The 12,054-nt window shown below is 36.1% G+C and overlaps 1 protein-coding gene across 4 annotated transcripts in view; it reads right to left on the bottom strand.

Annotated features, from left to right (window-relative positions):
* Positions 1-180: 180 nt before the first annotated feature.
* The window catches only part of arnt2 (aryl-hydrocarbon receptor nuclear translocator 2), a 77,975-nt gene continuing 66,101 nt past the window's right edge, over positions 181-12,054 (bottom strand). For 2 of the 4 annotated variants that reach the window (XM_084109781.1, XM_084109779.1), the window contains 3 exons: positions 8,868-9,036; positions 2,154-2,299; positions 181-1,609 (listed from right to left, as the gene is read on the bottom strand). In XM_084109781.1, the coding sequence (XP_083965907.1) occupies positions 1,511-1,609; positions 2,154-2,299; positions 8,868-9,036 (414 nt within the window). In that variant the 3' untranslated portion in view covers positions 181-1,510. The remainder of the gene's footprint in view (positions 1,610-2,153; positions 2,300-8,867; positions 9,037-12,054) is intronic. The other 2 variants (XM_084109780.1, XM_084109782.1) reach the window with 1 other exon arrangement.

A 12,054-nucleotide genomic window follows, 5' to 3' on the forward strand; every position in this document is an offset into this window, starting at 1 on the left:
TTTTTGTATACCTACATAAAGTCAACATGAAACCAACAGACACAAAACCAATGCAGATTAGCATCATTTTCAGGATTGAATTTACACAATTTATGATCTGTTAAAACAAACTGGCAAAATGAACATTTAATATGTTAAAAATGTGTGTATTGAGCAACCCAAAGAATACAGCTCAGTCCATTTGATTGAAATGCACATACTCGATGAGAATTTATTGTCACAAGCACAATTTCTTGTCATAAAGTTACACAAAAATAATGGAACACATTTGCACAATTTATACAATCTAAACTCATTGTACAATGGACAGGCTAACTAAGTACTGGAGTTAAATATGTACTTACATTGCACACAATGATATTAAACCTACACAAGTATATATAGCTGTATGTCAAATGAAACATGGTCCGACATAAAAATCACATTATTTACATTAAACATCCATTCGATTTTGCAAAAAGGTTTAGATTTCATGTCGACGTCTTTCCATCAGTCCATAGTTGTGGCGTGATCGAGTTTCATCATGAAAACGAGAAGTCCACGTTATTAGTCCAAAAGTTAATAGCAAGAATTGCAGCTGCCACAAAGATTACAATGAACATTGTTTATTTTTATGCTGCATTTGCTCATATGAGGCTGGTGTCGATTACTTCACAAAGTGACACTGTTGCAAGTGTTTTTGTAAGAACAACAAAAGGAAAAGTAAAAAAAAAAAAAAGGCTGCAAAAGCAATTTTCGATTTAAATCAAATACTGATTTTTTTTCCTTTACATCTGCCTACATTTATTATTAGTTTAACTAGGTTATAGACATCACTACATAGACTACATTTTACATGGTAAGCGTAAAAATATCTCAGCGTTTTTTGTCAGCAAGATGCTGTTTGGCAATGAAAAATGAGGTGCAACACTTGAAGAGAAAAAGTTTCTTCGCATCATGAAAGATTCTGAAAATACTTCTGTACGTTAAAAACGTCAAAAAAAGAGAAAAACTTTTCATTACATTTTTGTTGGATTCCTGTGTGTGTGAAAACAGTCCTGACATTGAGGTCGCTGCATGAATCATCTAACTTTAGCATACAGTCATTTTGACACAAAATCCTGCGTCATATTCACATTTCACCCAAACCAGGCATTAAATTCACCTGCTTTCTATGTAAATTAGACTTATTAGTTATTGCGCTTTATTAACTTGAGCAAATTATAATCTTACACTGTTATCGCTCTCAAAAATTGGACTGTAAATGCAAATGTATGTATTAAAAGGGTTGTTTGCGTATATTTTCTATTGATAATGGCAGCAGTTAACCATCACATGATGATCGAATGATGGGGAACATCAAGAATGGGGTATATCTTGTGTTTTTAACTGTTTGTGTATGAATGATCAAGTCAAGAGAGTGTGTAAGTGAATTCAGAAATGTGTTTCAGCAGCGTCATGTTCGTCACATGTGAGATAAAGGTACTGCAGTCTGAACCAAAACAAAACGAACAAACATACGAGTCTCCATTTACTCAGAGAACGGTGGGAACATGCCGAGGTCGGCAAAGTCTTCTATGTTGTAATTGGTTGATCCTTGAGTGGGATCGCCTGGCATCGGCAGCATATCCTGTGGGACAGAAATACAGCGCTCTGTTGAATCAGACAAGCTACGTTCAGTTACTGCTCTGCCAGTGAGTCAGTGTAACTGTAAAGGCTGATTCACATCAGACGTCATTCTGTTTGTTTTATTATTATTCACAATACCCATTGTTTCAAAACATCTTGAATTGGATTACTATATCAAGATACAGTATGTATCATTATCAGTGTTATTTTATATACTAATATATTAGTATATAAAATAACACTGATAATGATACATACTGTATCTTGATATAGTAATCCAATTCAAGATGTTTTGAAACAGTATGTATTGTGAATAACAATTAAAAATAAACAGGGGATGAATGAATCAATAATTATTACATATGAATGACAGTAAATAATGTTAGTTGAATTTTCATTTGAACTATTCCTTTAAATCTTTACTTCCATTTTCTTTCGTTTGGTTAGCATATTGTTTACTATCACAGGCCTTCAAATGTTCTGTTGCCCACCAACGCAACTCTACATGTGCTGAACACAGGTGTATTTTGATGTGAAGCGCTCACCTGGAAGACCTCCGTCTGGCTGGACTGAGGATGAGGATGTGGGTCTCCACCCTGCTGGCTGTGGTGTTGACTCTGCCACTGGGACCAGACCTCAGACGGACGGCCCTGGAACTGTCCTCCGCTCTGGCTGCTTTCACCTGACACATCTGGAGAAACCAACAAGCTTACAGATGAACAGATAATACTTCTATAATCATTTTTCATGGTGTTCATTATTGGAATTCCAATGAAATGTATGGAAAAGAGCTGTGGAATGTTATTAATGAAAACTATTAAAAAAAATATTTGTTGATTGAAACGATGTGTTATAATTGTTAACTAAAACTATTAAAAATCATTTGTTTCTGAAAAACCTGAAATGAAATAAAATGTAAATATTAGATGAAAAACTTAAACCTAAAAAAAAAACTTACAAGGAAATTATAAACGGAATAAAATAAATTAAATAAAATGTCTTGTTATTAACAAAAACTATTAAAAAATATTTGTTGATTGAAATAAAGCTGAAATGAAATAAAAAGTTTAAACACTAATGAAAATTATAAACTGAACAAAATAAAAATAAAATAACAAATAAAATGTCTTGTTATTAACTAAAACTATCAAAAATCATTTGCTGATTGAAATAAAGCTGAAATAAAATATAAATAGTTGAAAAACTAATGAAAATTATAAACTGAATAAAATATTATTAAGTGTTATTGTTAACTAAAACTGTTAAAAATAATTTAAAATAGAAATATTAGATTAGATAAAAGTTATATTAGTTAAAATGTATATTATATTAGTTATAGTTACATTAGAAAAAAAACTATATGAAAATTAAACTGAATACAATAAAAAATAACTGAAATAGAATAAGTGCTAAAATGACAAACTAGAAAATAATGCTAAATAGAAAAAACTAATAAAAATTACAAAAGCACATAAAAATGATTAAAACAAACTAAAATGAAAAATGAAAATTCAAAAATAAAAGCTAATTAAAAACATTAATAAATACTATAATAGTATATAAATAATACAAAAATAACACTGGAAAAAACTTTTTGCTTTCTACAGAAAAAAAACAAACAAAAACATTCAGGGTGAATCAATGAAGAAAGAATGTTCTGATATGGATCCTCCACCACTTCTCAACAAACATGTTTATAATTTGCGGTATCAACTTTCACCATTAACTCCAACACACGTCTACTTTTGCAGCATCTCAATCGAGCGTGCGTGTAAAACACTTCAACCGTACGACCTCCATTTCGCTCAATTTGTCGCACAGGGGGGGAACACATTTACTACAGGCTGACAGAATCATTTAAACGCATACATCTAGAGTCTCTTCACCCGCAGGGCCCGAGTCTTTGGTTAGGAAACGAGCAGAGTCGAGAAGACTAATGCGCGGTGGGCGCAGGCGGAGGTGACGACGTGGGTGGGTGTTTTGCAAGATGGCACAGCGATGCCCTCGGGCTGTTTCTCATATTCTCCACGTTGATGAGGCAGTGATGTAAGGTCAAACTTCTCATTTCCCTACTGTGTTAGCGCTTGCCACACGGACGACGATATTCAGCCGAGAGCATCCCTTCTCTGGCTCGATTTCTGGCTGTCTTTCCCTCAAGGTTCGGCTGTTTGGCTCCACTGACGCGCCTCGTATATCTCTCTATCAATTTTCCTATTCGTCTCTCGTTGTCTGCGTCTCCCCTAGCCATCTTTCTCCGTCCCCATCAATCTGAAATCGGCGTGCTTCATGTTTTCCCTCGGTCTCTGTAGAGCTTAGGTGCCGCTTATTCTCTGACCACTCCATCAAACATGATTCTTAAAGATGAAACGGTGCAAAAAGCCGGCGTGACGAAAGCAAACACATTTCAAACAAAGAGCCGGGCTTTGCTGTTAGTCCCAAGTGCTCTTCAAATCAATGCAAGGATTGAAAGCACATTCTCTTGCTTTCATAGTGATAAATGCAGCTCATTTGAAAGCATGCTCAATTTCACGTAAGCATACAAAGACTGCAATTAAGTCACAATGTAGCATTATATCAGTATGAAACATTTGAATGAAGGCAGTATGATGGTTGTTTATGCATTGCATTAGTTGCAAAGAAGAAGATTGCACACAAACTATGAAGTACAAATCTCACAGGAGCTGTTTCTTATCTGTAAATAAAAGATTGTATTGATTTCATGTGAATGCTTTTACATGACTAGTGATTAGAGTTACTTGACCATTATCTTATTCTTACTCTACTGATGTTCTTTTCTTTTATCTACTTGTATGTGTGACTGATTGGACACTTGGAGTGTAAATATCTGTGTAAATATATTGATCACATGTCCTGGAACAAAGATCCTGGCCTTCTGCAAACAATAGCAGTCAATTAACTTAAAACCTATACAAATAAAAAGAAACTGAATTTCTGAAATATGCAGTGGTTTGGTAATGTCACCTAATAAATCTGCCCTCAGTTCATGATATAAAAATGTTAAAATTAATGACATTTCTGATCTTCAAACTGCTGCTCTGGCAGAGATGTGCTCCCCTGTCACTTCTCATTTCCATCAGAACTGAATATGAAATATGAAAATATATAAGTTCTTTGGAAAAGTTGCAAAGTACAACTTTCCTTTTTATGAATTCATCATAGAGAGAAAGTCATTAAGTCTGGGTAGGGAACAAGGCCATACATATACTCTAGCAAATTTGGCAAAAGCAATGAAGATTTCATAAGAATTCATGAGCAAAAAAAATTATTTTTTTAAATATGAGATATGAGATTATGCATGTAACATGTATACACTTAGCAGTAAAGACAATTATAAATGTTAAAAAAGATTACTGTTCCAAATAAATAATGTTCGCATGAACTTTCTATTCATGAAATAATCCTGAAAAAAATTATCATGGTTTTCACAAAAAAATTCATCAGCATGACCGTTTTCAACATTGATAATTGTATTATATTAGAATGATTTCTGAAGGATCACGTAACACTAGAAAACTGGAGTAATGGCTGCTGAAAATTCAGCTTTAATTCAACAAAATTACATTTTAAAATGTATATTAAAACAGAAGACAGTTATTTTTGATCAAACAAACTTGTTTTATCAATCAACTGGGCAATTTTTGATTCTCATTGGTTACAATTGTGCACATACCTTCACTAACTAAGGATTACAATACAATAATGTGCTCAGTTTGCAAAAAAAAAAAAAAAAAGCATTCAATGAATTAATTCCATATACAGAAAAAGACATTCCTGCAGTCTCGGCTTTCTTCCTCCATTTACGCGTTCAAGGGCTGTCCACGTGAGGAGGTGAAGATAAATGTCCCATTTTCTTTAATGACACCATATTAAAAAATAATTATCTGGACATGGCTTCATTTTCAAGCGGCTGGCAGAAGTCTTCAGGGCTTGGAAAGCCATTCGGAGTCTGATACACTCGAAATTGAAGTGGGTTTTTAATGTCACCTCTTTAACATAAATTACTTATTAAATGGACACACTAATCACAGGTTCAAGGTAGAGAGATCCCCTCAAGGGACACAACAATGGGAAAAAAATGCCATCCTTAAAGCCTCCGTATGTACGCTCTGCTTCAAATTAAATTCTGTTCATAGACCTGAATGTGATGGAGAAATTCGAGGCGGCTTTAAACGGATGTAATGCAATAACAACGATTCTACAGTTTCTCCCTTTAAGCCGTTCAGCATGTTCTGCCTTCGGTCGAAGAATGTGAAAAGTTGCACAACTGTGGTGGTGGATCTTTGCCCTTCGTGTCACGCTGGTCAAATTCCTTACTTAAAAGTGTCAGGATTCAGAAACCAGATCTCTGTAGCATGAGTTAAAAGGTGCAGCACATGACAGATTAATTAAACACACTGCAGGGTGTTTAAAGCCCTGCACATTACAAAAGAAAGACACGCAAGAAAAGCTAGAATAGGAGTGGGCGATATGAATGCACAATAATTATATATATCATGAAGGAGAAGTAACCAGCCCCCAGGTGTGTCCACTTCATCAAATCTGGCCTCCTTAAAAAAAAAAAGAAGCTTTGGACACCCCAGCTCTATTTCACTTTTTGTGACATCTTTCTTGATGTATGTTTTGATTACATAAACTTATTTGAAAAGAAATTTTCCAAACTTATTGAATAAGTTATGCATGTTGTGTAACAGCCATGATTAAAAGTCGCTGTTCTATTGAGAAGTGATTTAAAAGGCTTTTCAAAACTAAGAACAAACATCTAATTGCCTCTTGTCCAACAATTGTGATCACTCGTACCACAGAAATCTGTTTTTTATACGGTCTATAATAGAGATTAAGCAGCCAATCCAGAGAAACCAAAACAACAAAACTGTTTATCTCACTATGGATGCCATACAATTCTCACACTGTCTGCTGTCAAAGACAAAGACTGTTTTGTTGAAGACAAATGTCTGTTTCAGTCATTGTGTGTTATAGTCCTTTATACGGAAATCTATAAATCGCTGTACATGTAAAAGACAGTTCATACAGGCATCTGAAAGGGCGCATGGGAGGATTTTGTTTCCCAGAGGTGCTGTGATGTCACCTCCATATGAATGCCTGTTAATCTAAGACTGACGTCAGTCTGGAACATATCACGGTTTGAAGCGCACCAGGGATATTCTGTCAATCATGCGGTGAGATCATTCGACCATTTCAGGTAAAAAGGGTTTTCACAATACCAAAATGTCAGTAGCTGATTTCAATACTTTAAATGATGATCAATAGCAATTCTTATAAAACAAAACAAACGAATGCAATATTCAATATTTTGACACAAATCCAATTGAAGCCAACAAAACCAATGTTTACATAATTAACTTACAAAAACTAAAATTTTAACCAATGTAACACAAGTTCAAATTATGATATCTACTTGATCATGTTGATCAATAAATGATTCAATGAATGTTAAATAGGACCTATTAAGCCCTTTTACAAAGTCTTATTTTGTTTTTAGGGTCTACTAGAATAGGTTTTCATGCTTCAAATGTTTAAACAACACCTTATTATTCACATATTCTACATTGTTGCAGCACCTTTCTTCCTAGTCTGTCAGTAACGCTCTGTTTAGCCCCTCCTTTCGAAAAGTGCAATATGCTCTGATTGGTCAGCTGGACCAGTGGGTTGCAATTGGTCAACCGCTTCCAGCGCGTTTCAGACATGTCACACCCCTTACCGTTCAACACTCTACTAACGCAACTCAACCAGGCCTTACCCCCTTTTTTTTGCATATGCCTTGAGCAGGAATTATTTAAAGAGCACCTATCATGGAATTTCGAAATTTACCTTTCATGTAGTGTGTAACATAGATCTAAGTGAACAAAAACATCCTGCAAAGTTTTAAATATGAAAGTGCACCGTATAAAAAGTTATTGTCTTTCAAAAGTAAGAGTCGACTCTGAGTCATTTTTATGAATCGTTAGAAGACCGAAGCTTTTTCTCTGACTAGATGACGTCAACTTGTCAAGTTATTTGAATACGATACGCCCACTTATTGCGCTCCAAGACGCCAGTGAAAACGTCATGGCAACGAGATGCTGTGTTCTGAAGTGCGACTCAAAAACAAACTTTTTTCATCTGCCCAAGGAGGAGCATTTGAAGACTAAGTGGCTACAATTCATATATACAACTATACCACAGAAGTATAGTCCGAGCCTTGTGCTTTGTTCGCACCATTTTGAAGATGATTGCTTTACCAACTTTAATGCAAATTAAACTTGGATTCGCGAGCTGGCTGATATTGAAGGAAGGTTCAGTTCCAAGTGTATTTGCATCAGCTTCCTCCTCCGTATCACAACCTGTAAGTGTTATTAATAATTGTTGCTTTTATGTTTTATGTAGCATGCTTAATAATTATTTTGTTTGTTGTGTAAGCACCGTTTAGCTTCTAGGTCTTCAATGACAATTGTATTGAGATATGTGAAGTGTTTGTCGTTGTTTTCGGAGTTGTCTTAAATAATAGAGTAATACCTCGTAGTACTGCATTTAAAAAAAAAAAATGTTAAACGTTATGTTTATGCATCGGGCTAGGGCAAACAAAGACTGATTGTGCTTTTACAATATGAACTCTGGGCTATGCTCGCTAACATAACATTAAATTCCTTATCTTATTTTTAATTTTTTACTACAAACTACAAAGTAGTGCACTATAATCATTATTATAACACAATTTAATTGATAAAAGCATCATTGTACTCCGTGTTAAACAATATAAGTATTATCTCTGTAAACACTGCTAACATTTGACTGGGTCATTGGACCAATCACCGCAGATTAGCGTCACGTAAAGGCGGGGTTTTGAAAAGTGATTCACTAAACGAATCATTTGAGAATCGCGGTCAAAACAGGTAAAAATAAATGCATATTATAAGAAAACTAAAGTGTTTTTTGTCATTGCATGCATGCAAAACTGTTGTTGGGGACTTCTAAAACAATATTAGGAACATTTTAAATGCCATAATAGGTGCTCTTTAAATAAGGAATATTGTGATGAACATTCCCGGAAGAAAACTCAAGACTACAATGGAGGCGTTTGAGGGAGTCCAGAAACTTCATGCTCTGTAACTTTGCAGACCTTTTTTAATGCTTTTCAAAAAAGAATTATAGGACCCCTTTTAACATACAGCAATGTTAGCGCAATAAACACGTATGCACCAAAATGGAGCAATTTATTGTCATAAATGAACAGATCTTACCAAAAGCAGCGCTGCGATTGGCCAGGTTGGAGTAGGCATTTCCAGAGGGCGAGGAGGTGGCGGGGCTGGACAGAGGGCTGTATGAGGACGGGTCGGCCTGGTAGCTGTGGCTGGAGCCAATGCCGAATGGTGAGGATTGAGCCTTATTGGACTGAGTTTGAATCTGCTGCTGTGGTGGAAAGACAGGAGACATGATGATGATGTTAATATACAGTGGAAAATCGTATACACTACCGTTCAAATAGACTATAGACTACCGGTTTTTTTTGGAAAGAAATGATTACTTTTATTCAGGAAGGATGCATTAAACTGATCAAGTGTGACAGTTAAGACATTTATAAGGCCCTGTTTACACCTGGTATTAAGATGCATTTTGGTCAATTGGATCAAAAGTGGACGACGTTGAATACAGGTGTAAACAGGGTCTAAAACGTTTTAAGTTTGTCCACTTTTGACCACTTCCAGAGGTAGTCGAAAAAACATTTGACTGGATTGCTTTCGCAGTGTAGACGCTTATGTGGTTGAATGTGTTCTAACAGTTTTAACTCTCCGCCTACTGATCTAATGCGTAAACATTATGGGAAGAGCACTAGCCAGATGGGATTCAAACTTTGTCGGCTGAAGACCCAAGTTTGGTTTAAAGATGAAAAATGTACCAAGCACAATGTTCTCTCACCATTCTTTATTTCTAACACGCACTTCGGGCATGGTCTTGCGGCTATCAGAGCAGAAACGAAAGTTGATGCTCTTCGTATGTTTTACCATTCTAGTAGACCCATATATAAATTGCTTGAGCTTTTTTTTTGTCTAATAGACCAAAAGATCTGAAAAAGCCCATATATATTTACCAGCTCATAGACCCTCCCCTTGAAGAAATCAGGACAGAAGTAGTTGAAAGTGGACAAGAGAGACAGATTAAAACACCAGGTGTAAACGGTCATGTGTCTCCCTCGTCTACTTGTGATCTGATCGACCAAAACGCATCTTAATACCAGGTGTAAACAGAGCCAAACATTTTTTATTTAAAATAAATGCTGTTTGTGACGAGCAGGACGAGGCAGAGGGCCGTGAGAGAACGGTGCGAGGCCGGTGGCGTGATTGATGATGAGCGACACCTGTGCGACAGAGGAGCGGAAGCATAAAAGGAGGAGCGACGATCGTGAAGGAAGAGAGAGGACAGGCCTGGATTTTATGTTGTGTTTTATTATGTGTAGCAGCAGTCGTCCGTGAGGGGCTGCAGTCTTTACTTTCGTATTGTATTTGATATTTATTTATTTATTTAAAAAGTCTTTCAATGTTCGCCGGTTCCTGCTGCCTCCTTCCCATAACAACTAACCTTGCTACACTGTTCTTTTGAACTTTAATCACAAACTCGGTAAGGACAGTTGTTTTAAAGTGTTTTAAGAACAAATAAGACCTCAACACTTTCCATTCCATGTCAAACTCAAGACAGCCATAAATCAGATCTTGCAATCAAACTAAGGCCCCATTTACACTGCATGGTTCAAGTGACCCAATTCCGATTTTTTCCTCTCATGTGGCACAGATCGGATATGACCGGTGAACGTGTAAGCAGGAAAAAACTGCATGGATTCCGATTTTCTCAGATCGGATTCAGGCCTCACTCATATGTGGTAATAAATCGGATATGAATCGGATACGTGCATTAGCGTCTGCCATGTAAACAGACAAATTGGATATTCCCCAGTAAATGCGAGTCATACGTCATTAAAAAAGGGACGTCAACTCAGGTGGACACCAACTGCGATCACATGACTTATTAATGGTGCGATGGAGGACGAAGGCTCAACATAGTGGAGTATTTTTTTCTCCGCGTTACGAGAGCAATGTTTTGCTGATTTTTGAAAATAGTGCGGAAAGCAAAACACTGGATAATTAGAGATGCGTGGATGAGCTCCAACGTCACCCGAATCTGCAGCCAAAAACAAATCATCCACCCGCACCAATATTTTTGTCTGATTTAAGTATCCGTACCCGATGGTCAAATTATGTATTCGTATGTGTTGTTACGCGTGAGGATAAAAGGATGATCATCACCTTCAACAGCGGACTCGAGGCGACGGTTGATGCGCGCATCTCTAATGGTAACATAATAGGCTACATGATGAATGAGCGCTGCTTTTAAATGAACATTTCTTTAAAACAAAATTTATTTGACAGAATTTCATAATTTTCATAATAATTAAACTGGAATGGAACATACTCATATTTTAGAGAATGTAGTTAATATTTTTGTTAATAATGATTTATCATATCCACCTGCGACCCACCCGAAATGAATCAGAATGTTATTTTTATTAGCCTACTTAACCCGCCCGATCCGCAGATTATCCACAGAGCCCCCGCGGATATAACCGCGATCCGCGCATCACTATAATAATTTTGTCTGCTTCTGCATCCATTGCATATCGAGCTGTTTTACTTCATTTTCCGGGTCAGAACGTCTACATTTGGTTGTTTTGGCAGTGTAAATGCAAATATCGGATACGGGTCACTTTTAAAAGATGATGTAAGCGGGTCGTCAAAAAAATCGGATATAGTCAGCAAATCGGAATTGGGCATCAAGACCTGCAGTGTAAATGCAGCCTAAAAGTCTTAACTGGGCTGGGCAGAAGGGAAACAACTGCAATCACACAATGACAGCTGCAGACAACAAGCTTTACTTTTAATCAATGGAGAACCGCAGAGCTACTTGTGTACCAGCATTTCTCTGCTCTTCTGCATAACAAAGGGCTTAATATTGGGATTGACTTTGCATATGTTATTATTAAAGATATTACAAATATGACATGACATTAAAATGATATGCATGCAATTTATTGCTTACTAAAGAGACACAGATGAGAGACCATAAAGCATACACAAACACATTCATCAGAGATGATTAAAAACACATATATCATGAACGCCACACAAGGTTCTTCACAACCCACGGTAACCTTCTCTAATGGCAGGACTCGACATTAAGCATGGCCTAAAAGACTATTTAAGAGTCTATTTAACATGTTCCAATTCTGTCCCCCGTCTTATTGGTTCATATTACTTTAGTTACACTTAATGTTTGCAGTTATACAGCTATCCAGTTTGAAAATAAAAACAATCTTTTTTTTTGTATATTTAATAAAATAAATCATTTTTAGTTGTATATTTTTGGAGTAGAAAAAGT

The sequence above is a fragment of the Abramis brama genome, assembly GCF_963993115.1.
Source record: "Abramis brama genome assembly, chromosome: 3".
NCBI classification, from domain to species: Eukaryota; Metazoa; Chordata; class Actinopteri; order Cypriniformes; family Leuciscidae; genus Abramis; species Abramis brama.